The sequence below is a fragment of the Globicephala melas genome, chromosome 5 (assembly GCF_963455315.2).
Source record: "Globicephala melas chromosome 5, mGloMel1.2, whole genome shotgun sequence".
NCBI lineage: Eukaryota > Metazoa > Chordata > Mammalia > Artiodactyla > Delphinidae > Globicephala > Globicephala melas.
In genome coordinates this window covers 112688361-112715319 of record NC_083318.1, presented here as the reverse complement: position 1 = coordinate 112715319, position 26959 = coordinate 112688361, and the positions used below count along the sequence as shown (strand labels likewise).

At 44.0% G+C, this 26959-nt stretch overlaps 1 protein-coding gene across 1 annotated transcript in view; it reads right to left on the bottom strand.

Moving 5' to 3' along the window:
* Window positions 1–564: 564 nt before the first annotated feature.
* NR3C2 (nuclear receptor subfamily 3 group C member 2) overlaps window positions 565–26959 on the bottom strand; it is a 369292-nt gene continuing 342897 nt past the window's right edge. Inside the window, exon 9 of the mRNA XM_030878180.3 lies at window positions 565–1641. Coding sequence (XP_030734040.1) covers window positions 1486–1641 — 156 coding nt within the window. The 3' untranslated portion in view covers window positions 565–1485. The remainder of the gene's footprint in view (window positions 1642–26959) is intronic.

The following is a 26959-nucleotide window of genomic DNA, read 5'->3' as shown; positions in this document are numbered from 1 at the left end:
TGACCAGTGCCAGGAGTGCAACAACCCCTTCTGAGACCAGAAGTGAACATTTCACCTTTTGCGGACGTAGCGCGTGCATGGAATTCCTTTCCCCCCAAAGGAGAAAATTCGATTTTCTAAAATGGGATGAGGATACGCTCTCTGAGCCATCGCATTTCCAGTCTCTCTCTCCCCTAAAGCTGATTCTGCTTCTTGAGGAAAATGGAAAAGAGGCAGCTTTCCTAGAGCTGCTGCACTCCCCGGACATCCTCTCAGGGAGGGTGTCATCGAATGACGCCTTCATGGAGCTGCAGACACCACAGCGCGCCGTCCCCAGTGGAAGGAGGATGGAGCCGAAGCCGGAAAACGTGCTCAAGTCCCACGAACACCCCAAGCGGGAGACCAAGGACGAAACGAAAGTACAGAAGAAGTAGAAAGGCTTAAAGACAACCGAAGAGGTTTAAGTGTGGTTATTTACAACAGAGACTGTAAAATGGTAAATTAGATATGAAGCTAAAAAAAGGCACAGCTTTCCCTTTCTTAAATACACTGTAAACGGTTCATGATGCATGCAGAACGTTTCACTTTACAAAAAAAAAAAATTTTTTTTTTACCTTGTTGGTTTAGACAAAGATAGTACTTAAATAGTCTCCAGCAAAATAGAATTCTTTCAAAAATACTTTCCCATTCATCCTATTAACCATTAAAGTTTTTTTTTTTTTTTTGTATGTGTCTCATTTACAAAAGTTCCTTATACCTTAGTTTAGGTCCTTCACAATTTATACATACAGTAATGTACAGCACAGCAAAAGACTGCAAAAATTATTGGTAAAGCCAACACAATAGATACTAGAAATTGAAACCAAGGCATTTGTTTGAACATCTTATCCGTTCTAATTAAATAATAAATGGAGGCTAGAGGGTGTGGATACCAGTGATGCAGAAAGACGTGGGCGAAGCAATGCCCCCAACGGGGTCGCTAGTCCAGTCCACGTGCTCCGTTATTACACAACAGGAATCTGTATATATTTTTTTGTGTTTTTTGTTTTTTTAAATAACGAAAGAATATTAATGCCCCATATTGACTATACGCTTTATGTGCAAACCAAGGGTGAGCTTGAAAAAGTTCGTTAGTCCTTGAACCCTTTTAAAACAAGCGAACGATCCCAGAAACTACATGGCATAGTTAAAACTTCCATCTGTTAAAATATCAAAATCAGAGAGTTATTGACTAGATATGGCTTTTCATCCAGAGGAACAGGAACGTGTTTCTAAGTGCTGGGGGTTGGAGAGGGAAGAACCTTTCAGACTATGCAGGTCTCGCCAAATCCACGTCACCCTGCCCGCCTGCCTCCCAACCCTTGACATGATTTTCAACTTGAGCAACTGCTGAACAAGTGGGAATCAACCATCACGTGTCAAAAATATGATTTTCTTGGGTCCTTCGTGGGTGTGTAGTAACACGGGGAAACTTAAGGCAAAGTTCTTCTGGTGAGATGTCTCCCGTCACTTCCTGTGAAAGTAAAGGGTCTTAGCGTTCCCGGACTCCACCTTCGGCAGCTGGTCACTGATGATCTCCACCAGCATCGCTGGGAACTCCACTTTCAGGGCCTGGGACTCCCGGAAGGTATAGAAGCAAAATTCCAGCAAGTCGCTCACCAGCTGCAACAGACAGACAGAGGGGCTGTGACATCAAGGCCTGATTCCCACCCTGTCTCCGGGCCCCTCTGAGTCCTAACTAACTCCGGAGTAAGCTCAGAGCAACATTCACAAATCCCACTGTGTCTACGAAGCTGCTTAATTAACGTGACTAAGTCATCCGTCTCGGGGGAGGAAGGATGCTCAACGTCCGCTGCACGTAATAGGTCTTTCGTGCAAAACAGATTCAAACAGGAGCTGTGTCATTGTTGAGTCTTAAATATATCATCAGCAACAGGGCCAGTAACAGAGTTCATAGCGGCAGGGTCACTGAATTGCTCTCATCCAATCCTCATTTATAAATGTGTGAATTGGGCGGGGCAAGCACCTGCGTGTAGCTTTGGGTCCTGGCGCTGGGCCTTCCCCAGCTTGTAAGGGCAGGTGCTGTGCCCCCTCGAGGCCTGGCTGGGCCCTGCCAATGGAGCTGTGGCCGCAGGGGGAGCCAGACTTCCACCCGCAGCCCCCTGGCCTCATCTTGCCAGTGTCCTCCTTCCTTCAGGACCCCAGTCCTGAGCTGGGGGCTGGGGCTGAACTTCTCAGCCCCATTCCCAGCTTTATTAAGATATAACTGACATACAACTTTGTGTGAGTTTAAGGTGTAGCGGATTTGATACACTTATAATATTGCAAAATGAGGAACACCTCTATCAAGGTACGTAGCTACCATTTCTTTTTTGTGATGAAAACTTTTAAGATCTACTCAGTAGCTCTTGCGTGTAGAGTACAGCATTAGTACTATAGTCACCACCATGCTGTACACTAGATCACCAGAACTTATTCCTCTTAATAACTAGAAGTTTATACTCTTTGGCCAACATCTCCTCATTTCCCCCACCTTCTGGTGACCACCATTCTACTCTCTGTCTCTATTAGTTTGCTTTTTTAGATTCCACATATAAGTGAGATCAGATAGTATGAGTTTTCTCTGACTTATTTCACTTAGCATGATGTTCTCTAGGTCCATCCATGTTGTTGCAAATGGTGGGGTTTCCTTCATTCTTATGTCTGAGTCATAGTCCGTTATGTGTGTGTATGTGTGGATATGGATAAAGATGATACATAATATCGGCCTTATCTAATATCGTCTTTATCCATTCATCCATTCTCAGCCCCTTGGAGAACATGAAAACATCAAGGAAAACATCTATGTCTTTCCGCCTGTCCAGCCATTTTCCCTACTCTGTGACCCAAGGACCTTTCCTATCCTCCTGGACCTGAACTACTCCCAATTCGGTAAGGTTAAAAAAAACAAACCAACCCACAAATGCAGTATAGCATTACTGGGTGCTATTCTCTTTACTAGGAATATACTTTCAAATCAGAAAGTATACATTCTAATTTTTCTTTAGTTAATTCTGTATCCTATCATGGGAAAAATGACTTTGGGTCATTTCCCACTGTATTAAAGCAGACAACATTAACATTACATGTCAAAACGGTCATCTTAGTAAAGCGTTTTTCACTTTATTAAGTGAAAATCTGTAACTTTCCCTCAAGATTAAAAAAACCCAAAACAATCAGCAGGCTTAAATTGAGTCGCGTAGTAAATAACTGTGTGGTAAAGGCCTTCGATACAAACCAGGAATCCAGAAAAACTCATTGGGAGCTGTACCTGGTGCTTCTGTTGGTGCCTGAATAGGCCCTCAGTCTGTAGACTGATATCTTCCTAGGTAGGTCCAAGGACTGACTTTTCTGTACCCACAGGAAGTTGGGGCCAAATAAGCTGGGAAAGAGCACAAGGCACCGTCTGCTGTGGGCTTGTTCAGACACACTTGTGCTTGCTTAGTGAGTGATACACCTCAGTTTCCCCATCTGTAAAATGGGGGCCGTGAGAGTATCAGCTGCAGAGGGGTGCAGCAGAGGCTGAGTCAGTGAACTGGCACGGAGTAAGTAAGTGCTGAACAGATGCCAATTCTCAGTCATCCTCTCCCTCTTCCCAAACTCCTTCAACCATCACTTTTCTCTGCAAACTGGGACACAGCTTGCAGGACCTGCTCTGGGTCATCTTTGTGTAACCTGGTCCTCAGGCCTTCCTTCTATAAAATGTGGGATGGGGGAACTTTGTGTTTGGCCTTTCCTGGAAAGAGAGTCTTGAAATAGACTTGGGGTGGCAGGTTTCTTAATTGTTTCCGGTGGTGGGCCAGTGGCTGCGGGCGCTAAAAGCCACACTGGGTCCTGCTCTCCAGGTGTGGTACCACAGACGAGTCTCACTGTGGCACCGGCCAAGGGCACTCGGGACCCAGTTTAAGTTCATCCTGATCTCTGCCCCTGCCGCTGCCCCCAAGGGTCCCTCTGGGTGGCCACCTTCAGGGCTGTGAAGGAGGGTGTTTTTCCTTTTGAATTTTAACCCAAGCGTTGACATCCGAGTTTCTAGGCCATATTAACCACCCCCCCCCCCAACATAGGACAGCTCTGCTTGGCGGCCACAGCCTGCACATCTCCGGGGCTGGGACTGGCTCACATCCGGAGATAAAGGCTCCCGGTGCTCAGAGAGTCTGAGGTGTGGGGCAGGGGTGAGGTGGAAGGTCATGGTGACAAGGTGGCCTTGGCATATGACCCGAGGGGGGTGGAGCTGGGCCGTGTGGCACTCAGGGAACAAGTGTGGGGTCGCTCAGGGGGTTCAGAGCAGCAGGAAGCTTGTGAGCGAGCCTGCAGGGCCAGGGCCGCCAAAGGGTTTATGCTTGTAAACAGGAGACAGCACTGCCTGCAGATTCCTATATACAACGAGAGGTAAGGAGCAGAGTAAATCAGTCCGTGAACCTGAGGCAGTGTGCAGGGGAGCACCTCTGTGAGCCTGTAAATGGGGACAGGTCCCCTGCCCCATCTTTAACACCCACACGAGTATTGCCTAGGAGGTGCTGGGGAACTAGACCAGATGGAGAGAGACCAGGGCCAGGGGCTCGGCTGTTTTTCCTGGCAGGTTGGCTGGGGGTTAGGTGTCCCAGACGCTACTCACAGACCCTGCACATTAACCGGGGGCTGGCATTTCCCGCGCATCTCTGGTCCACGTTCCATGGACTGGGAAAGCAGCTCATTTCCAGTTATGAGCTATACCCAGGGCTTCTGTTCATAATAGATGTCAGCTGCTGAGGGATGGGGGCTCTCCTGGGGCACATGGGGTCAGCCTGGAAGGCCAGGGCTGGGCCTCTGACCCTGTGAACACCTGGAGAGGGAACCCCCATTACCACTAACTGACCAAGATGCCTGGGGGCCCCAGCAGCTACCAGAAGGCGCTGGCTGCCTCACAAGCCTGCCGGACCTGCCTGCCCTGGGAGGGCTGCAAACCTCTGAAGATCCCAACCCAGCAGGGCCTGAGCCAACGGCTGCAGTTGCTGGGGTCAGGGATCATCTGAGAATCGAAGCCAGGAACCCCCCAGTCACTGAGTGGCCAGGCTGCAGGACCTGCCTGCTGACCCACAGTGCATTGCCAGTGCGCCGGGCCCTAGGGGTCCCTGGCCCTTAGCGGATGTCGGAGTTGGCCTGTTGCTGAGGTTGGTACGAGGGCACCACCCCTCCTGGAAAAAACAAGGCACGGGGAGGGCAAAGCTGCAGGTGGTCAGAGCATGAGGCGGTGGGAACTAGGTCCTGAGAGCGGGGGGGGTCACGTACTGTTGGGTCGGCAGAGATGTTGACCCATCAGAACAGATACCGGTTCCTGAGCCAAACTGCCGTGTCACAGCGAAGTGTCCAACGGTCACGTTACACACGTGTGTCTCCTGGATGTCGGCCTGAGGCAAGGCAGGTGGCACCTCTGCCAGAGCCTGGAGGAGCCAGGAAACATGGGGACAACCAGGTATGATGCGTGTGCCCTCACCAGGCGCCATCCTGTCCTCTGCCCCAGGTACAGGGGGTTGGTTGGGGGCAGGCAGGCCCCACGGTCACAGCCTGGAAGGCTGGTTAATACTAGGCTAGAAGGAGAGTCAAGAACCCTAATTATAATCAGTAATAAGAGTCCATGAGGACTTCCGGGAAGATGGCGGAAGAGTAAGACACGGAGATCACGTTCCTCCCCACAGATACACCAGAAATACATCTACGCATGGAACAACTCCGACAGAGCATCTACTGAACGCTGGCAGAAGACCTCAGACCTCCCAAAAGGCAAGAAACCCCCCACGTACCTGGGTAGGGCAAAAGAAAAAACTAAACAGAGACAAAAGGATAGGGACGGGTCCTGCACCAGCGGGAGAGAGCTGTGAAGGAGGAAAAGTGTCCACACACTAGGAAGCCCCTTCGCGGGTGGAGGCTTCGGGAGGCGGAGTGGGGGAGCTTGGGAGCCGCGGAGGAGAGCACAGCAACAGGGGTGCGGAGGACAAAGCGGACAGATTCCAGCGCAGAGGATCGGGCCGACCGGAACTCGCCAGCCGAGAGGCTTGTCTGCTCGCCCGCCGGGGCGGGCGGGACTGGGAGCTGAGGCTCCGGCTTTTGTCGGAGCGCCGGGAGAGGACTGAGGTTGGCGGCGTGAACACAGCCTGCAGGGCGTTAGTGCGCCGCGGCTGGCCGGGAGAGAGTCCGGGGAGAAGTCTGGAACTGCCGAAGAGGCAAGAGACTTTTACGTCCCTCTTTGTTTCCTGGTGCACGAGGAGAGGGGATTAAGAACGCTGCTTGAGAGAGCTCCAGGGACGGGCGCGAGCCGCGGCTAAAAGTGCGGAGCCCAGAGACAGACATGAGACGCTAGGGCCGCTGCTGCCGCCACCGGGAGGCCTGTGTGCGAACACAGGTCACTAGCCACACGCCCTTCCGGGGAGCCTGTGCAGCCCGCCACTGCCAGGGTCCCGGGATCCAGGGACAACTCCCCCGGGAGAACGCACAGGCGCGCCTCAGGCTGCAACTTCTCGCCGGCCTCTGCCGCCGCAGGCCCGCCCCACACTCTGTGCCCCTCACTACCCCCGGGCCTGAGTGACCCAGAGCCTCCGAATCAGCGGCTCCTTTAACCCCGTCCTGTCTGAGCAAAGAACAGACGCCCTCCGGCGACCTACATGCACAGGCAGGGCTAAATCCAAAGCTGAGCCCCTGGGAGCTGTGAGAACGAAGAAGAGAAAGGGAAATCTCTCCCAGCAGCCTCAGAAGCAGCGGATTAAAGCTCCACAATCAACTTGATGTACCCTGCATCTGTGGAATACCTGAATAGACAACCAATCATCCCAAATTAAGGAGCCCTGTGGATGAAAGGCTCTTGGTGCTGCAGCCAGGAGTCAGTGCTGTGCCTCTGAGGTGGGAGAGCCAACTTCAGGACACTGATCCACAAGAGACCTCCCAGCTGCACATAATATCAAACAGCAAAAATTTCCGAGAGATCTCCATCTCAATGCCAGCACCCAGCTTCACTCAACGACCAGCAAGCTACAGTGCTGGACATCCTATGCCAAACAACTAGCAAGACAGGAACACAACCCCACCCATTAGCAGAGAGGCGGCCCAAAATCATAATAAGTCTACAGACACCCCAAAACACACCACCAGACGTGGACCTGCCCACCAGAAAGACAAGATCTAGCCTCATCCACCAGAACACAGGCACTAGTACCCTCCACCAGGAAGCCTACACAACCCACTGAACCAACCTTAGCCACTGGGGACAGACACAAAAAACAACAGGAACTACGAACCTTCAGCCTGCAAAAAAGGAGACCCCAAACACAGTAGGATAAGCAAAATGAAAAGACAGAAAAACACACCGCAGATGAAGGAGCAAGATAAAAACCCATCAGACCTAACAAATGAAGAGGAAATAGGCAGTCTACCTGAAAAAGAATTCAAAATAATGATAGTAAGGTTGATCCGAAATCTTGGAGATAGAATGGACAATAGAATGGACAAAATGCAAGAATCAGTTAACAAGGACCTAGAAGAACTAAAGATGAAACAAGCAACGATGAACAACACAATAAATGAAATTAAAAGTACTCTAGATGGGATCAATAGCAGAATAACTGAGGCAGAAGAACGGATAAGTGACCTGGAAGATAAAATAGTGGAAATAACTACTGCAGAGCAGAATAAAGAAAAAAGAATGAAAAGAACTGAGGACAGTCTCAGAGACCTCTGGGACAACATTAAACGTACCAACATTCGAATTATAGGGGTTCCAGAAGAAGAAGAGAAAAAGAAAGGGACTGAGAAAATATTTGAAGAGATTATAGTTGAAAACTTCCCTAATATGGGAAAGGAAATAGTTAATCAAGTCCAGGAAGCACAGAGAGTCCCATACAGGATAAATCCAAGGAGAAATACGCCAAGACACATATTAATCAAACTGTCAAAAATTAAATACAAAGAAAACATATTAAAAGCAGCAAGGGAAAAACAACAAATAACACACAAGGGAATCCCCATAAGGTTAACAGCTGATCTTTCAGCAGAAACTCTGCAAGCCAGAAGGGAGTGGCAGGACATATTGAAAGTGTTGAAGGAGAAAAACCTGCAACCAAGATTACTCTACCCAGCAAGGATCCCATTCAGATTTGATGGAGAAATTAAAACCTTTACAGACAAGCAAAAGCTGAGAGAGTTCAGCACCACCAAACCAGCTCTACAACAACTGCTAAAGGAACTTCTCTAGGCAAGAAACACAAAAAAAGGAAAAGACCTACAATAACAAACCCAAAACAATTAAGAAAATGGGACTGGGAACACACATATCGATAATTACCTTAAATGTAAATGGACTAAATGCTCCCACCAAAAGACACAGATTGGCTGAATGGATACAAAAACAAGACCCATATATTTGCTGTCTGCAAGAGACCCGTATGCTAACACATATATATGGAATTTAAGAAAAAAAAAATGTCATGAAAAACCTAGGGGTGAAACAGGAATAAAGACACAGACTTACTAGAGAATGGACTTGAGGCTATGGGGAGGGGGAAGGGTAAACGGTGACAAAGCAATAAAGAGGCATGGACATGTATACACTACCAAACGTAAGGTAGATAGCTAGTGGGAAGCAGCCGCATAGCACAGGGAGATCAGCTCGGTGCTGTGTGACCGCCTGGAGGGGTGGGATAGGGAGGGTGGGAGGGAGGGTGACGCAAGCGGGAAGAGATATGGGAACATATGTATATATATAACTGATTCATTTTGTTGTGAAGCTGAAACTAACATACCATTGTAAAGCAATTATGCTCCAATAAAGATGTTTAAAAAAAAAAAAAAAAGAGTCCATATTATTAGGAATCAAAGAGAGTCCTGCGTTGACTTCTCGTTCTGTACAAAAGGCATCTGTTGGGATCACAGAAGTCTAGCTGGACGCTCAACATGATTTATCCAGAGCCCGATGTCAGGGCCACAGCTGTTAGGGTGACAGAGGAGCCTGACAAGGTCACAGGTTGACTGGTGGCACTTTGCTTGTTCGACACTGAAGCTATCAGGCTCAGTCGGTGCCTATTTCCCACTCTGTCCACTGAGTCATCGCCTGTGGCAGGCCAGTAGCTGGGCCCTGCTCCCACCATGAGCTGCAGTCTCTTGGAGGGAGGGGCACGCAGGGAGGGTTCGGCACTGCTGTTCCAAGATTACACAATCAGTGAGCAGTGACTGAGCAACTGAATGATAACAGCCTCTCTGGGTTGGGTCCCACGGGTTTTCAACAGCAAGCCCATGTCTCATAAGTTAGCCGCTGACTCTAGAACTTTCACCTCATGAAGATGGCGCTTTGGCTTGAATTGAGCATTGGGAGGTTTGAAGCTTTATTTGCAAAGATCAGAATTTTAGCCAGATATACTGATAGCATTAGGGGCAAAAGATACACAGCTTCAACTCTAAATACTGTTAAGGTATAGACAGAAACGACTAGCAACTCTCTACCCTCTAGCAATGGCCTTCTGAATGCTGGAAAATGATGCACAGTGATTATATAAGGAGTCTGGGCTTCATTCAAAACCCGCAACCGCCACCCAGTGAGGGCTAGTGTGGAAGATGCTGGCATGTGCACAGGCTGGGTCCCCGTGGCCACGCAGGACTGCTTCTCTCTGGCTGGTGACGTCTCAGCAAAATGTGATGGTAACAACACCCCCTCAACTTGGTAGCACTTGTTTCTACACCCAGAAGAAAATGTACCTTTAACAACAAGGTTAGACTGTTTACTCGTGGATTCCCTTTGAAAACCCAGGCCCTGCAGTGAGGCTACCCCGCTGAGTGCTGGCAGGCTCTACTAGAGGCTGAGTTTAGGAGAGTCCTGAAGGCCTCCTAGAGGCAACTGAGAGAAGAAGTATCAGCAAGAGACCATCAAAGAGTACTGTCAGCATCATGACGCTGACAATGCCCCCCTTTCAACAAAGAATTAGTCATCCATCCATGAACAAAAGCACCTTTGTGGAGCTCTGGGATCCGGTCCCACGTGCAAAGGGACCTGGGGAGGAGTCTTGCCCATCTGTGCATCTGGTAATAGGCAGACAGACTTTGGCATGGGCTATGAAACCAGTGAACCTGTCCCAACCCCTCTTGCCATGGTCAGGAAAACACCTGGAGACTGCTGACCTGGGCAGATACCGACTGACAAGGGAGAAATCGCAGAAAATCAGCCTTCCCAAGGGGAGACTCCTGCACACCACTGGAGCAATAAAATTAAATGAGTTTGGAAGTAGTGGAGAGGAAAGAACTTTACCAGCGCTGTCCCAACCCCTGGCGACACTGCATGGGACCAAATTATCAGGTAGCAGCAACCTCTCCCCCAGGAGAAAAGGAGAGTGGTGAGTGAGTGCTTGGCTACCCTCGTGTTGCAGGATACAGCTGGAGAAACCAGTGGCACCCAGAGTACTGAGGTGGGACTTCCATGACTGGGAGGAGGAGGGAGGAGATTGGGAAAGAGACAGATAGGAATATCCAAGGGCATTAAAGGGACACAGCCATTAAGGTCTACCCTGAGCCTCTGGGGATCTCCCTAGAGGGTCCACAGGTACCCCCCAATCCCTGAGTGCTAAACTCATACCTTCCCCCACTCTGCAGCTGGCATCTTGTGCACACTCCTGAGTGTGGCGGCAAGAGTGAGCTCCAGTAGACAGGAAGTGTGCTCAGAAAACAGGCCAGGATCTGTGGGCTACGGAGAAACCACAAACTTGAGCTACAGTGGTGCCACTTTCTGGAAAACAAAAAGAGGCCTCTAGTAGCCATCCTGGGGAGCTGTAAGAACCAGAAAAGACATAAAAGCTGCAGAATTCTGCCACAACGAGAAGCAAAAAGGAGTGGAACAGATGTATCCTTACAAAGGCAGAAGAGCACCAATGAACAGACTATCCCATCTGAAGGCAACTAGCAATAACTGAAGACAGTATCTGCCACTTCAAGTGCAAGAAAAAGGCAACGCAAAACTACAAGGAATATGAAAAATCAAGAAAACGTCATCTCCAAAAGATAATAATTCTCTAATAACTGAGCTCAAAGGCATGGACTTTTGCAATCTAGCTAAATTCAAGAATTGCTGTTTTGCACAAACTCAGCTACAAGAAAACTCAGGAAGACAGTTCAACAAAATCATGAAGAAATACAGGCTCAAAATGAGTAGTTTATCAAAGAAACACAAATCATAAAAAAGAACCAAGCAGAAATTCTGGAGCTGAGGAGCTCATGGAATGAAGTGAAGAATGCTATAGAGAGCATCTGCGGTAAAGCAGAGCAAAGGAAGAAAGAATAAGTGAGTCAGAAGATTCCAAAATACGCACATTAAAGGAGAAAAAAGAATGAAAAAGAGTGAAGAAAGCCTATGTGATCTAAGGGATTCCATTAAAACACCTAACATTAGAAAAATCAGGGTTCCAGAAGGAGAAGAGAGGGATATGGGGCAGAAAATTTATTTCAAGAAATAGCCAAGAACTTCCCAAACCTGGGGAGAAAAATGGACATCCCAAGTTCACAAGTTTAATAGTTCACTCTGTTTTCTCAATGCAAAGAGGCTTACTCTAAAACATGTTATAATGAAACTGTCATACAGCAAAAATAAATAATTCTAAAAATAGCCAGGGAAAAAAGATTATAACCTACAAAGGAACTTCCCTTAGGCTATCAGAAGATTTCCCAACAGAAACCCTACAGGCCAGGAGAGAGCAGAATCACATATTCCAAGTGCTGAAAGAAAAGAATTGCCAGCCAAAAACTATCTGGCAAAATTACCTTTCAAATACATAGGAGAGAAAGACTTTCCAAAACAGACAAAAGCTGAGGGCGTTCATTACCACTAGACCCCCCTTGAAAGAAATGCTGGAAGGAGTACTTCAAGCTGAAATGAATATATGCTAATCAGTGACATGAAAATATATGAGTATCTAAGACACTGGTAAGGGTAAATATACAGTCAGACTTGGAAAATCCTAATTCTGTAATAGGATGGTATGTTAACCACTTAACTATACTGTTAAGGTCAAAGAGTATCAAAAATAATTATAGTGACTATAATTTGTTAAATAATGACATCAAAAATATAAAATGGGGTAGCCTGTGTAGACAACTGAAGTTAGGTTGCTATGAACTTAAAATGGACTGTTTTATCTATGCAATGTCTTATGTAAGCCTTGTGGTAACCACAAACCAAAACACCTAGAGTAGATGCACAAGAGATAAAGAAAAGGGAAACAGGCATACCAAAATGGAAAATGCCAATTTACAAAGGTAGGCAGAAACAGAGGAAAAAGAAACAATGAAAATACAAAGCAACCAGAAAACAATGAACCGGAAGGCATTACTAAGTCCTTACATACCAATAACAACTCTAAATGTACATGGACTGAATTCACCGTCGAAAGATGCAGAGTGGCTGGATGGGTGAAATATCAAGACCCAACTATATGCTACCTACAAGAGGTTCACTTCAGCTTTAAGGACACACACAGGCTCAGAGTGAAAGAATGGAAAAAGATGTTCCATGCAAGTAGAATCGAAAAGAAAGTGGGAGTAACTCTATTTATTACAGACAAAATAGACTTTAAGCCAAAAATGGTAACAAGCATCAAAGAAAGTCAATATATAATGATAAAGGGGTACATTCATCAAGAAAACAACGTGTGTGTGTGTGTGTGTGTGTGTGTGTACACACACACACACACACATGCAAAATCAGAGCACCTGAATATATTCAGCAAATACATATCTGGTGGGGGAAATACATGACAATCCAATAATAGTAAAGGACTTAAGCACCCTACTTTCAGCAATGAACAGATCGTCCAGACAGAAAATCAATAAGGAGACACGGGACTTGAACCATATATTAGGCCAAATAGACCTAACAGATATTAAGAGAACATTCCATCCAACAGAAGCAGACTATACATTCATCTCTGGTGCACATGGAACATTCTCCAGGATTGACCATGTGGGAGAACACAAGATAAGTCTCGGCAAATTTAAGAAGATTGAAATTATACCAAGTATCTTTTCTGGCCATATGGTATGAAGCTAGAGTTCAACAGGAGAAAAGCTGGAAAATCTACAAATATTAGAAATTAAACAACACACTCCTGGATAACAAATTGGTCAAAGAAGAAATTTAAAAAATATCTCAAAACAAATAAAAATGGAAACACAACATACCAAAATCCACGGGATGCTGTAAAAGCAGTTCTGAGAGGGGGTTTATGGTGATAAATGCATACATTAAGAAAACAGAGAGATCTCAAATAAATAACCTAAATTTACACTTCAAGGAACCAGGAGAAAAAAGGGACAAACTATAGTCAAAGTTAGCAGAAGGAAGGAAATGACAAGGATCAGAATGGAAATAGATGAAATAGAGACCAGAAAAACAATAGGAAAAAAAAAAAATCAATGAACCTAAGAGTTGGTTTTTTGAAAAGATAAATGAAACTGACAAAACTTTAGGTAGACGAAGAAAAAAAGAGAGAAGACTCAAATAAAATCAGAAATGAAAGAGGAGATATTACAACTGATACTACAGAAATACAAAGGATCATAAGAGACTACTAAGAACAATAATATGCTAACGAGTTGGGTAACCTGGAAGAGATGGATAAACTCCTAGAAGCACACAACCTGCTCAGACTGAATCAGGAAGAAACAGAAAATCTGAACTAACCAATAACTGGTAAGGAGACTGAATCAGTAATCAAAAATCTCCAAATATAGAAAACCCTGGACCAGCTGGCTTCACTGGCAAATTCTACCACACGTTTAGAGAAGAATTAACGTCAATCTTCCTCAAACTTGTCCTATAAACTGAAGAAGGAGGAATACTTCCAAACTCATTTTACCAGGCCAGCATTACTCTGACACCAAAGCCAAAGAAAAGAAAACTATAAGCCAATATCCCTGATGAATACAGATGCAAAAATTCTCAACAAAAGATTAGCAAACGAAATTCAACATTACAGTAAAAGGATTATACACCATGACCAAGTGGGATTTATCCCTGGGATGCAAGAATGGTTCAACATACACAAATAAATAAATACACACTACATTAACAGAATTAAAAATAAAAATTATACAATCATCTCAATAAATGCAGAGAAAGCATCTGACAAAATGCAACATCCTTGCATGATAAAAACCCTCAACAAATTGGGTATTGAGGGAACATACCTCAATGTAATAAAGGCCATATACGACAAATTCAGGGCTAACATTATATACTCAATGGAGAAAGACTGAAAGTTTTTCTTCATTTAATATCAGGAACAAGACAAGGGTGCCCACTCTCACCCCTCTTAATCAATATAGCACTGGAAATCCTAGTTAGAACAATTAGTAAAGAAAAAGAAATAAAAGGCATCCAAATCAGAAAAGAAGAAGTAAAATTACCTCTGTTTGCAAATGATACGATCTTATATACAGAAAATCCTAAATACAAAGCCCCCAAATTGTTGGAACTAATTAACAAATTCAATAAAGCTGCAGAGGTCAAAATCAACATACATAAGTCAGTTGCATTTCTACATATTAACAATGAAACATATGAAAAAGAAATAAAACTATCCCATTCACAATAGCTTCAAAACAATAAAATACTTAGGAATAAATTTAACCAAAGAAGTGCAAGATCTTTACAATGAAAACCACAAGACCATGATGAAAGAAGTTGAAGAAGACACAAACAAATGGAAAGACATCCCGTGGTCATGAATCAAAGGACAATACTGTTAAAATGTCCATACTACTCAAAGCCATGTACAGATTCAACACAATCCCTATCAAAATTCCAATGGCATTTTTCACAGAAGTAGAAAAAACAACCCTAAAACTTGTATGGAACCACAAGAGACTTCAAATAGCCAAAGCAATCTTGAGAAAGAAGAAGAGTCAGAGACATCACTCTTCCTGATTTCAAACTTTTCTACAAAACCATAGTAATTAAAACAGTAAGGTACTGGCAAATAAACAGATACATAGACTTACAGACCAGAAAGAGAGCCCAGAAATAAACCTCTGCATTTTTGATCAACTAACATTCGACAAGGGAGCCAAGAACGCTCAATGGGGAAAGCATAGTCTCTTCAACAAATGGTATTGGGAAAACTGGATAACCACATGCAGAAGACTAAAACTGGGCCCCTATCTTACACCACTCACAAAAATGAACTCAAAATGGATTAAAGACTTAAATGTAAGACCTGATACCATAAAAATCATAGAAGAAAATATAAGAAAGAAGTTCCTTGACATTGGTCTTGGCAATGATTTTTTAGACATGACACCAAAGTTCAACAAGTATGACTATGTCAAGCTAAAAAGCTTCTGCAGAGCAAAAGAATCAAAAAAAAATGAAAAGGCAAACGACAGAACAGGAGACAGTATCTTCAAACCATATATCAGATAAGGGATTAATATCCAAAATATATTAAAAACTCATATAGCTCAATAATAAACAATTTGATTAAACAATGGGCAGAGGGACTGAATAGACATTTTTCCAGAGAAGACATCCAAATTGCCAACAGGTATGTGAAAAAGATACTCCACATCATTAACCAGGGAAATTTAAATCAAAAGCACAATGAAATAACTCACTGATATCAGATGATGACACCTGTTAGAATGGCTATCACGAAGAAGACAAGAGATACGTGCTAGTGAGGATGTGAAGAAAAGGGGACCCTTGTGCACTGTTGTTGGTGGGAATGCAAAGTGGTTTGGCCACTATGGAAAAACAGTATGGAGGTTCCTCAAAACATCAGAGCTAACCTATGATCCAGCAACTCCACTCCTGGGTATATAGCTGAAGGAAAGGAAAACAGGATATCAAAGAGATATGTGCACTCTCATATTTACTGCAGCATTATTCACAACAGCCAAGATACGGAAACAACCTAAGTGTCAACGGATGAATGGATGAAGATGTGATACACACACACACACACACACACACACACACAATTTTTCAGCCATGAGAAAGGAGTAAATTCTGCTATTTGCAACAACACTGATGCACTGTGAGGGCATTATGGTAAGTGAGATAAGTCAGATGGAGGAAGACAAATATTCTATGATCTCATTTATATGTAGAATCTATAAAAGCCAAATGCTTAAAAACTGAGAGTAGAAGAATGGTTACCAGGGAATGGGGGACTTAGGGAGATATTGTTTGAAGGTACAAACTTGCAACCAGTAGATAAATAAGTCCTAGAGATCTAATGCACACCACAGTGACAACAATACTGTTTTATAAAGTTGCTAACAGACTAGGACTTAATTGTTCCTACCACAAAAAAGAAATGATAATTATGTGACATGATAGGTGTTAGCTAATGCTATGGTGGTAATCATTTTGCAATATATAAATGTATCAAAGCAATATGTTGGACATCTTAAACTTACACAATGTTATGTCAGTTATATCTCAATAAAAAAAGGTATCTGAATCCATCAACACATAAAAAAGATCATACACCACGACAAAGTGGGATTCATCCCAGGTTCACAAGGATGGTTCAACATATGCAAATCAATCAATGTGATATGTCATATCAACAAAGGAAAAGACTAAAACCACATGATCATCTCAATAGATGCAGAAAATGCATTTGACAAAATTTAACATTCATTCATGATAAAAACTCTTACAAAAGTGGGTAGAGAGGGAACATATCTCAAGATAATAAAAGCTATTTATGACAAACCCACAGCCAATGTAATACTCAATGGTGAAAAGCTGAAAGCCTTCATGCTAAAATCTGGAACAAGTCAAGGATGCCCACTCTCACCTCTTCTATTCAACATAGTACTGGAAGTCCTAGCCATAGCAATCAGCTAAGAAGAAGAAATAAAAGGTATCCAAATTGGAAGGGAAGAGGTAAAGTTGTCATTATATGCAGATGATATGATACGATATATAGAAAACCCTGAAGACTCCACACAAAGACTACTAGAACTGATAAACGAATTCAGCAAGGTAGCAGGATACAAAATTGACATTCAGAAACTGGTTGAATTTCTTTACACCAATAATGAAATATCAGAAAGGGAATGTAAAAAAAAAAATCCCTTTTAAAATCGCACCCCCCAAAATAAAATACTTAGGAATAAACCTGACCAAGGAGGTGAAAGACTTATACTCTGAGAACTATAAAAACACTGATAAAGAAAACTGAAGATGATTCAAAGAAATGGAAAGATATCCCATGCTCTTGGATTGGAAGACTTCGTATTGTTAAGATGGCCATACTACACAAAGAAATCTACAGATCTAATGCGATCCCTATCCAATTACCCATGACATTTTTCACAGAACTAGAACAAATAATCCTAAAATTCATATGGAACCATAAGAGACCCTGAATTGCTAAAGCAATCCTGAAGAAAAAGAAGAAAGCAGGAGGCATAACCCTCCCAGACTTCAAGCAATACTAAAAAGCTTCAGTAATTAAAACAGCGTGGTATTGGCACAAAAACAGACTTAGGGATCAATGGAACAGAATAGAGAGCCCAGAAATAAACCCACACACACCTATGGTCAATTAATTTTTGACAAAGGAGGCAAGAATATACAATGGGAAAAGGTCTCTTCAGCAAGTGGTGTTGAGAAAGTTGGACAGCTGCATGTAAACTGATGAAGTTAGAACACATCCTCTCACCATACACAAAAATAAACTCAAAATGGCTTAAAGACAAACATAAGACAGGACACCATAAATCTCCTAGAAGAGATCATAGGCAAAACATTCTCTGACATAAATCATACCAATGTTTTCTTGGGTCAGTCTCCCAAGGCAATAGAAATAAAAACAACAATAAACAAATGGGACCTAATCAAACTTACAAGCTTTTGCACAGCAAAGGAAACCATAAACAAAATGAAAAGACAGCCTACAGGCTGATGCAGCCAACAAGGATTTAATTTCCAAAATATACAAACAGCTCATACAACTCAACAACAAAAAAACAAACAGCCCAATTGAAAAATGGGCAGAAGAACTAAACAGACATTTCTCTAAAGAAGAAATATAGATAGCCAATAGGCACGTGATAAGATGCTCAACATCGCTAATTATTAGAGAAATGCAAATCAGAACTACAATGAGGTACCACCTTAAATGTGTCAGAATGGCCATCATTAAAAAGTCTACAAATAACAAATGCTGGCGATGGTGTGGAGAAGAGAGAACCCTCCTACACTGCTGGTGGGAATGTAAGCTGGTGCAGCCACTGTGGAAAACAGTGTGGAGGTTCCTCAGAAAATTAAAACTGAATTACCATATGGTCCAGCAGTCCCACTCCTGGGCATATATCCAGACGAAACTATAATTCAAAAAGATACATGCACCCCTATTCATAGCAGCACTATTCACAATAGCCAAGACAAGGAAACATCCTAAATGTCCATCGACAGATGAATGGATAAAGAAGATGTGATGTATACATACACAATGGAATACTACTCAGCCATAAAAAAGAATGGGATAATGGCATCTGCAGCAACATGGAAGCAACGAGAGATTATCACACTAAATGAAGTAGGTCAGAAAGAGAGAGACAAATACCATATGATATCATTTATATGTGGAATCTAAAACATGACACAAATGAACCCATCTCTGAAACAGAATCATGGACATAGAGAACAGACTGGTGGTTGCCAAAGGTGAGGGGGTTGGGGGAGGGGTGGAATGGGAGGTTGGGGTTAGCAAATGTAAGTTTTTATATATAGAATGGATAAACAACAAGGTCCTACTGTATAGCACAGGGAACTATATTCAGTATCCCGTGATAGGACTTCCCTGGTGGTGCAGTGGTTAAGAATCCACCTACCAATGCAGGGGACGCAGGTTCGAGCCCTGGTCTGGGAAGATCCCACATGCCGCAGAGCAACTAAGCCCGTGCGCCACAACTACTGAGCCTATGCTCTCTACAGCCCATGCGCCCCAACTACTGAGCCTACACTCTAGAGGCCACGAACCACAACTACTGAAGCCCACATGCCTAGAGCCCGTGCTCTGCAACAAGAGAAGCCACCGCAACGAGAAGCCTGTGCACCGCAACGAAGAGCAGCCCCCGCTCGCCGCAACTAGAGAAAGCCCGCGCGCAGCAACGAAGACCCAACGCAGCCAAAAATAAATAATTTAATTAAAAAACTATCCTATGATAAACCATAATGGAAAAGAATATTAGAAGAATGTATATACATGTATAACTGAATCACCCTGCTGTATAGCAGTAATTAAGACAACATTGTAAATCAAATATACTTCAATTAAAAAAAAAATGCCATCAGAAAAATACCTAAAAAGATTGGATTTTAAACACTCACCAAAAGGGTGTTTTTTGGCCAAAAGCTTGGCTGTCAGTACGCTCAATGTATCAGCTAAATTCTTGGCCTACAGGAGGCATTTGGGGAACTTAGCAGGGTGTTACGGGGCTCTGAACTACCACCGGCAGCAGCAAAGCTGCCATCTGGAAGGGGTATCTTTTGTTGATTCCTTATTTTAAAAAACTGCTGTCCTCTCCCAAGGGCCAGCCCACATGGAGGCGGGCATCTGGATTCAAGTGTGTCCCTGAAGCAGGAGACAAGCCTCGGTGGGGTTGCTTGTTCATGTCAGCCCTGCCTGCAAATTCTAGGCAAGCGGACTCTCTGCAAGGGTGACTCCAGGCCAAAATGGGCACCTCTGGCTCTGCTTCCAGAGGCCCAGCTGCCTGACGATGCCAGGGATGTCCCCTGTGGCCTCAAAGGGCTGGTCCCTGAGTCTAGGCTGGTACGGGCTGGAGCAGCTGGGCCACACCAGGTGCCCAGGAATGGGCTGGCGGCCGGGATGGGAAGCAGGCTGCTCAACATCTCATGAAAAGCCAAGCGCATTTCTGAACACTCACCTCTGCTTCCCATCCATCAGCATCTGACTGTTATCTGAGGTTACATTTTAATTCATTCCTCATCACCATTTTTATAATAAATTCAACACCAGTCACTGATCTCTGGTCAGTGATGAATATTCAATCTTCAAAATACGTTGTCTGGATGCTGTGCTAAGCAAGATGGGTTCAATTTCCTTCTGATTATTTTTTTTTGGTACTTAAATTTATTTAATTTCCACTCTGTTTAAGTTTCCTTGTATTACAAGCCTCATTCTAGATCGCGGCTCCGCCTTCCTGTGAATAAGGTCTGTTGTACATGTGAAAAACACAAAGAAAATGACACAATGCAAAAGCAGAAAGTAGAGCTTAAAGATAAGGGGATAATTAGAACATTGCTGAACAAAGGAAATCTAATGAAAGGGTTATGTGTGAAATGCATTGGCACGTTACTGTATATAGAAGTATGAACTTTTGCTACTTTTGTTTTCAATATTTTCTAGATCCTTCTTGCAAATGTACGCTACACGGAACAATGTAAAAACCTAAACCAATTCATATTTATAAGTTACCAACTTTACTGTCTGGTTACATTAAGATTAAGCAGTTAAATCCTTATTTCAGTCTCTGAAAGAAAAGGAACACTGAGTAACAAGGGCAGACACCCCTGGCTAAGGACCGAAGGCCTCTTCTGATCCAAGCAGGGCTACTACAGTAGAGACCAAGGTGGCTGAATTTATTCCTTTGATCCTACGATGCCACTGAAGGAATCAGGGGTTGGCAAAGTCGGGCCTCCAGGGCAAATCTGACCTAATAATGGTGTTTGTAAGTCTTTTCATTTTGTTTTTTACACTTTTAAGTGGTTGCAAAAAAATCTAAAGAATATTTTGTGACAGATGAAAATTATATGGAAAAGTTTTACTGGAACCCAGCCATGTTCATTCATTTAGATAGTATCTGTGGCTGCTTTCAGGCTACAGTGACAGAGCTGAGTAGCTGTGGCAAAGACCATGGGACCCACAAGGCCTACAGCATCTACTACCTGGTCCTTTATGGAAACAGTCTGCTGGCCCTGGATTGGAAGGCACGCCACGGATTCAGTAACAGCCTTGGGAGAACAGGTTTTGGTTGCTTGCTAAAATAAATAAAGCAAGTATAAGATGTTTCCTGATTTTAGAAATATTAAATGTGGGCAAAAGAAGTATATGGATCAAGTGATACGGTGGTGGCCAGATCTGGTGTTCCAAATATTATACAGATTCTTCAAGGCTTTAAAAAATGCTTTGGAGGGCTTCCCTGGTGGTGCAGTGGTTAAGAATCCACCTGCCAATGCAGAGGACATGGGTTCGAGCCCTGGTCTGGGAAGATCCCACATGCCTCAGAGCAACTAAGCCCGTGCACCACAACTACTGAGCCTGCGCTCTAGAGCCCGCGAGTCACAACTACTGAGGCTGCATGCCACAACTACAGAAGCCAGCATGCCTAGAGCCTGTGCTCCGCAACGAGAGAAGCCACTGCAATGAGAAGCCCACACACCACAATGAAGACCCAACGCAGCCAAAAGTAAATAAATAAAATTTAGAAAAAAAAAAAGGCTTTAGAAAGAATCCTTGTCCATAAAGGGGTTGAACTAGGGAACCGAAAACATTGCCCAGCTTAAAGGATCCAGAATTTGTCATTTAAATGGAGAGTTCCCATCACTCATGTCTTCCATTTTTGACCTTTGAACCTATAGTCACTGCAGTTCACATACATTTACAGTTGATTCCCACTGTTCATGGTAGTTATGTTCTATAAAGTCATTGCCAAGAGTGAGTCAGCGAATACAGAACCTTTGCTCCTAGGGATATAGAGGGTTAGGTTCCCACAAGCTACTGGTCACAACATTTTCATCAAACAAGTGATACATAACCTTGTTTTACGTGTTTCTGTTTAAAGACACCTTATTCCCATGTGTGTTGCTGATTCCTTCACACTGAACTCACGGCCAACAGCATTATTATAACTCATGCCAGAACGAAGATTATTTTCTCCATAAGTCACATCACAGCCTCCTTGCGCTGAAAAGCACAAGACAGTGTGTGAGCAGTACATGGGGACAATTTTAAACAGCAAAATCACCAACAAAAATGCAAAAAAAGTTCTTCCCTGGTGGCGCAGTGGTTGAGAGTCCTGCTGCCGATGCAAGGGACACGGGTTCGTGCCCCGGTCCGGGAAGATCCCACATGCCGCGGAGCAGCTGGGCCCGTGAGCCATGGCAGCTGAGGCTGTGCGTCCGGAGCCTGTGCTCCGCAACGGGAGAGGCCAAAACACTGAGAGGCCCGCATACCGCAAAAAAAAAAAAAAAAAAAAATGACACTAAATAGTCCACCAAAAGGACACTTATTTACTGTACTGTGAAACCATATACAATTTCTAGTCCCATTAACCATGACAGTGATAAATAAAATCGATCCACTGGCATCTTCCCAGCCTTTTCAATCTCAGTCATTTAAAATGATTTTAGTTTTAAGGTTCCTTTACAGTGCATTGGTGTCTCTTGTTCCCTTCCGTCCTCACGCCCTGCTCCAATGAAGCTTTCTGCCTTTCCTACCCCTGCTTCTTCCACAGACACATTTGCACGGTGCACCACGGGCTACAAGCTGCTCTTCACACTCAGCATCTCCTCTGATCAACATGATCTTAAAAAGATTATATTATGCCCGAGACAGGCTGCATCGTTTGTGGGGCTCAGTGCCAAATGAAAACTTGGGGCCCCTTGTTCAAAGTTTGCTAAGAATTTCAAGATGGTGACATCAGACCATTAAGCCAAGAGGGGGGCCCTTTTATGTGCGAGGCCCCCGAAGTGGCAGCTAAGCTACCAGGAGCCATAGGGCTGACCAGGTGCAGGGCTGGCTCTGCACTGCCATCCTCCACAGGGGCTTCTCTCCCCTCTGCTGCTGCCTTCTGCGCCTGCCTCGCTCATGAACCAGGGAAAATGCACTTAATCACTCCCTGCCTTAATTCTTTTCTCTATAAACAGGGTAAAAAGAAATGAGTAAATATTACTATTATTCCCTTTTTATAGAGAAAGGAATTAAGATGAGGTGATGAAGTGTAAATAGTAGTATTTACTCATCCTTCCTTCATGGAGATATTAGAAGGCTTTAATGCTAGGACTTAGGAAGAAAGGCACTAGGTAAATCCCAGGCATTATGTAGTTATTTTAATTGTAAGAGGAGGGATTTAGGCTGCCTAAGAGGGGGGGGGATTTATAGACACAGGTGTTAGACAATGAGATAGCTTTCCAAAATCTTCCCTAGACAGATTTCAGATTGGGAAGATTCCTGTATGTCAGATGTGATTTTCTATGAGCACGGCTTCCTGGACCCTCAGTGGATCTTTTTATCTGATGGTTTTTTTTCCAGAAAGCCCACCCTATGGCATCATAAATCTCACGGGATCACGTGGAAATGGAATGCACATTTCCCTTAACGTCCCTGAAAAAGGCAAGGTCCAAGTTTCTCCCCAGCATCCTTACAGGACTTTCTTTTCTTACAGATTTTCAAAACTAGCTGTGAACAATGGCACATGTTCTGTGGGTATACTTATGAAACTTATGAAATGAATAACGAAGCCAAAGGAGTGGTTATCATGAGAAGAAAATGCTTCTTCCCCTCTCTTTAAATAAATTGGGATCAGACATAATCTTTAATTTTGCCAGTTAAGGATTAAAAGGAACAAACTACTGTCTGTTATCATTGTAAGTTCATAAGAGAAAGATTTTTCACACCAAGACAAAAACCCATGGAATGGGAGAAAATATTTGCAAATCATATATTGGATAAGGGGTTAAAATCCAGAATATATAAAGAATGCCTACAACTCAACAAGATAAAGACCAATTTTTAAAAATGGGCAAAGAAACTGGACAGTTCTCCAAAGAAGACATACAAATGGCCAGTAGGCACATTGAAAGATGTTCAGTATCACTAATCATTAGGGAAATGCAAACCAATACCACAATGAGATACTACTTTAAAACCTGTTAGGATGGCCACTATCAAAAAAAACCCCCAGCAAATAACAAGTGTTGGTGAGACTGTAACCCTTGTGCCCTGTTAGTGGGAAGGTAAAAATAACTGGAAAACAGTTTGGTGGTTCCTCAAAAAATTTAACATAGAATTATCATGTGAGCCAGGAATTCTATTTCTAGGAATATACCCCCCACATTGAAAGTAGGGTCTCAAAGAGATATCTGCACACCCATGTCCACAGCAACATTATTCACAATAGCCAAGAAGTAAAGCAAGACAAGTGTCTGCTGGCAGATGAAGGGGTCAACAAAATGTAGTCTATACCTATAGTGGATTATGATTTCCCTTGAAATGGAAGGAAATTCTGACATATGCTACAACATGGATGGCAATGGAGGATATCATACTAAGTGAAATAGGCCAGTCTCAAAAGACAAATACTGGATGAGTCCACACAGATGAGGTACTAGAACAGTCAGATTCAGAGACAGGAAGCAGAATGGTGGCTGTTCTGGTACGGGGAGGGGAAGCAGGAGTTAATAGGTATAGAGTTTCAGTTCTGCAAGATGAAGGGTTCTGGAAATTGGTTGCACAACAGTGTGAATGTACTTAACACTACTGAACTGTACAGTTAGAAATGGTTAAAGTAGTCAATTTTGTTTGTGTATTTTACCACAATTTAAAAAAATAAAAAGGAATGATGAGCTCCTGTTTTGAAGTTTGTTTCCTCATTTCTCTGAAGTCAAATACAACTGCATCTTAGAATGTGTCCGGGTGATGGATCAGCAGTTGGTAAGCATTGTCTTCAAGAGTCTACACATTAGCCACTGAAAATATCTAAACATTTTAAATCAACCTTTGCCAAGGAGGTAAGGAAATAACCCAGGTTTTGCATTAAGTCAGCTGCAGAAAACCATGAGCAAAGACCAAAGGAGATCAAGTTCTGTGGCTGTATGTGGAAATCAACTGTCCTTGTAATTACGGTGTGATGTGAAGGTGATGGGTGAGAAAGGACTCAGGACCAACATTACTGATAAAATCATGACCTGAAGCGCAAGACCAGCTCTGAAGCATCATGGCTCCCTCTGATGCCGAAATCTCGTATCTGTATCTATAGCTCTTCAATGCCAAACACTCACATTCATCCCTCCATTCACCTACCCACCTATCTACCTACCTACCTATGTGTCTGCCTGCCTATCTATCTAATCATCTATCTATCATTTATCTATAAATAGTACATATACATGTATTAATATATAGTACATGTATATAATATATAATAAAGCTTTCACTAATTCAAAACTACTCATACACGGGTCTAGGTCCATAGCAAAGTTTGTTTGGGGGTTATTTATAAAGATAGTTTGCTAGGCTACTGTGATTTCTTCACTGTATCTAAACACATAAACACAAAACTTTGCAAGTTCACTCAACCACGTTCAAAATGCTCCTTTTACATACCTGCCATCACATCAGAGAAAGACTTATAGTTCTATTTTATTAAAGGAGTTTTACTAAAGGGCTTTACCAGACAGCACCTTGACCTTTTCAAAGCTTCCTGCAGCCCCTGGTGGCTTTGTGGCTTCCGGCAGAGTTACTGGAAACCTAGGTGAATCAATCAGCTATTCCTCACAAAAACCTCCTCGTTGCTATGGCTACTGAAGAGTTTTCAGACTTTCTGTGAACTGACCTGTCTGCAGCCTCTGCCCCAACGTTTGCACGGGGGGGACACACGCTTTTCTGGCTTGTCCCCCGTGTCCCTCTTTTTGCCTTCTTATCTCACCTCAGCGGCAGCTCCTGCCCAGACTCTCTGCAGGCGCCTTCCTGGTTTTGGTCCCTTGGTGGTTCTCTTCCTCCGGGCTCGGTTCTGTCCACCGTATGGCCACACGGATGTCCAGGCAGTTCTGTCGAGCCCTGGGCTTCAGTGACCACCACGCGCTGTACCTCCTCAGGCAGTATCAGCACTTTGCTTCCTCATCTCCATGGAGCCCTGAGCTCGCCTGACATTTCCCCGGGACTCCTCAGGGCACCTCAAGTCAGTACATCTAAAACATCCTTATCTTCTCCACTCACAAAGCTCCTCGCCTGCATCCCCTCGCCCAGTGCTGGTGCCACTCCATCCACCAACCTACGTCCAAATCCTGGGGGTCATTTTATTTATTTATTTACTTACTTATTTATTTACTTATTTATTTATTTATTCATTTATTCATTTATTTTGCGGTACGCGGGCCTCTCACTGCTGCGGCCTCTCCCGTTGCGGAGCACAGGCTCCGGACGCGCAGGCTCAGCGGCCGTGGCTCATGGGCCCAGCCGCTCCGCGGCATGTGGGATCCTCCCGGACCGGGGCACGAACCCGTGTCCCCTGCATCGGCAGGCGGACTCTCAACCACTGCGCCACCAGGGAAGCCCTGGGGGTCATCTTAGATCCGCTCCCTCCTCTCTCTCAACCTCTCCGTCCTATCCACCACCAAGAACCATCCAACCCACCACCTGAATATGTCCTAGGTCCCCCTACCCCTGCTCTAACTTAGCCCCCAGCCCCCATCTCTTACCTGCACCACTGCACCAGCATCCTAACTGGCCCTCTGCTCCTCTTCTAATAGACTTTCCAGATCAGTACTGTCAATATGACCGTCTGCCCTGCCCAAGATGATGGCAACTGGGCACATGTGGCTGCTTGAGCACTCGAAATGTGGCTAGTGTGATAGGGGAACTCAATTTTCAATTTAACTAAATTTACATGTCAAGAGCCACACATGGCCAGTGGTTACCACATTGGAAGGAGCGGCGCTAGACTCCACAGATGTGCTCAAAATCTCTCAGTAGCTCCCTCAACATGGTTTTACAGGTCCTTTCATTGTCTCCATCCTTATTTTTCTCCATTCCTTGGATACAATGAAATTCTCCATTTCTCAAAAATCACCATGCACCCTTCTCCTTTGGCATAATAACGCCTTTGGTTTCGGTGAGCTTCCCTCTGTCTGTCTGGTCAACTCCCACTTTGCCTTTGGGGCTTCCATCGTCTGCTGCCC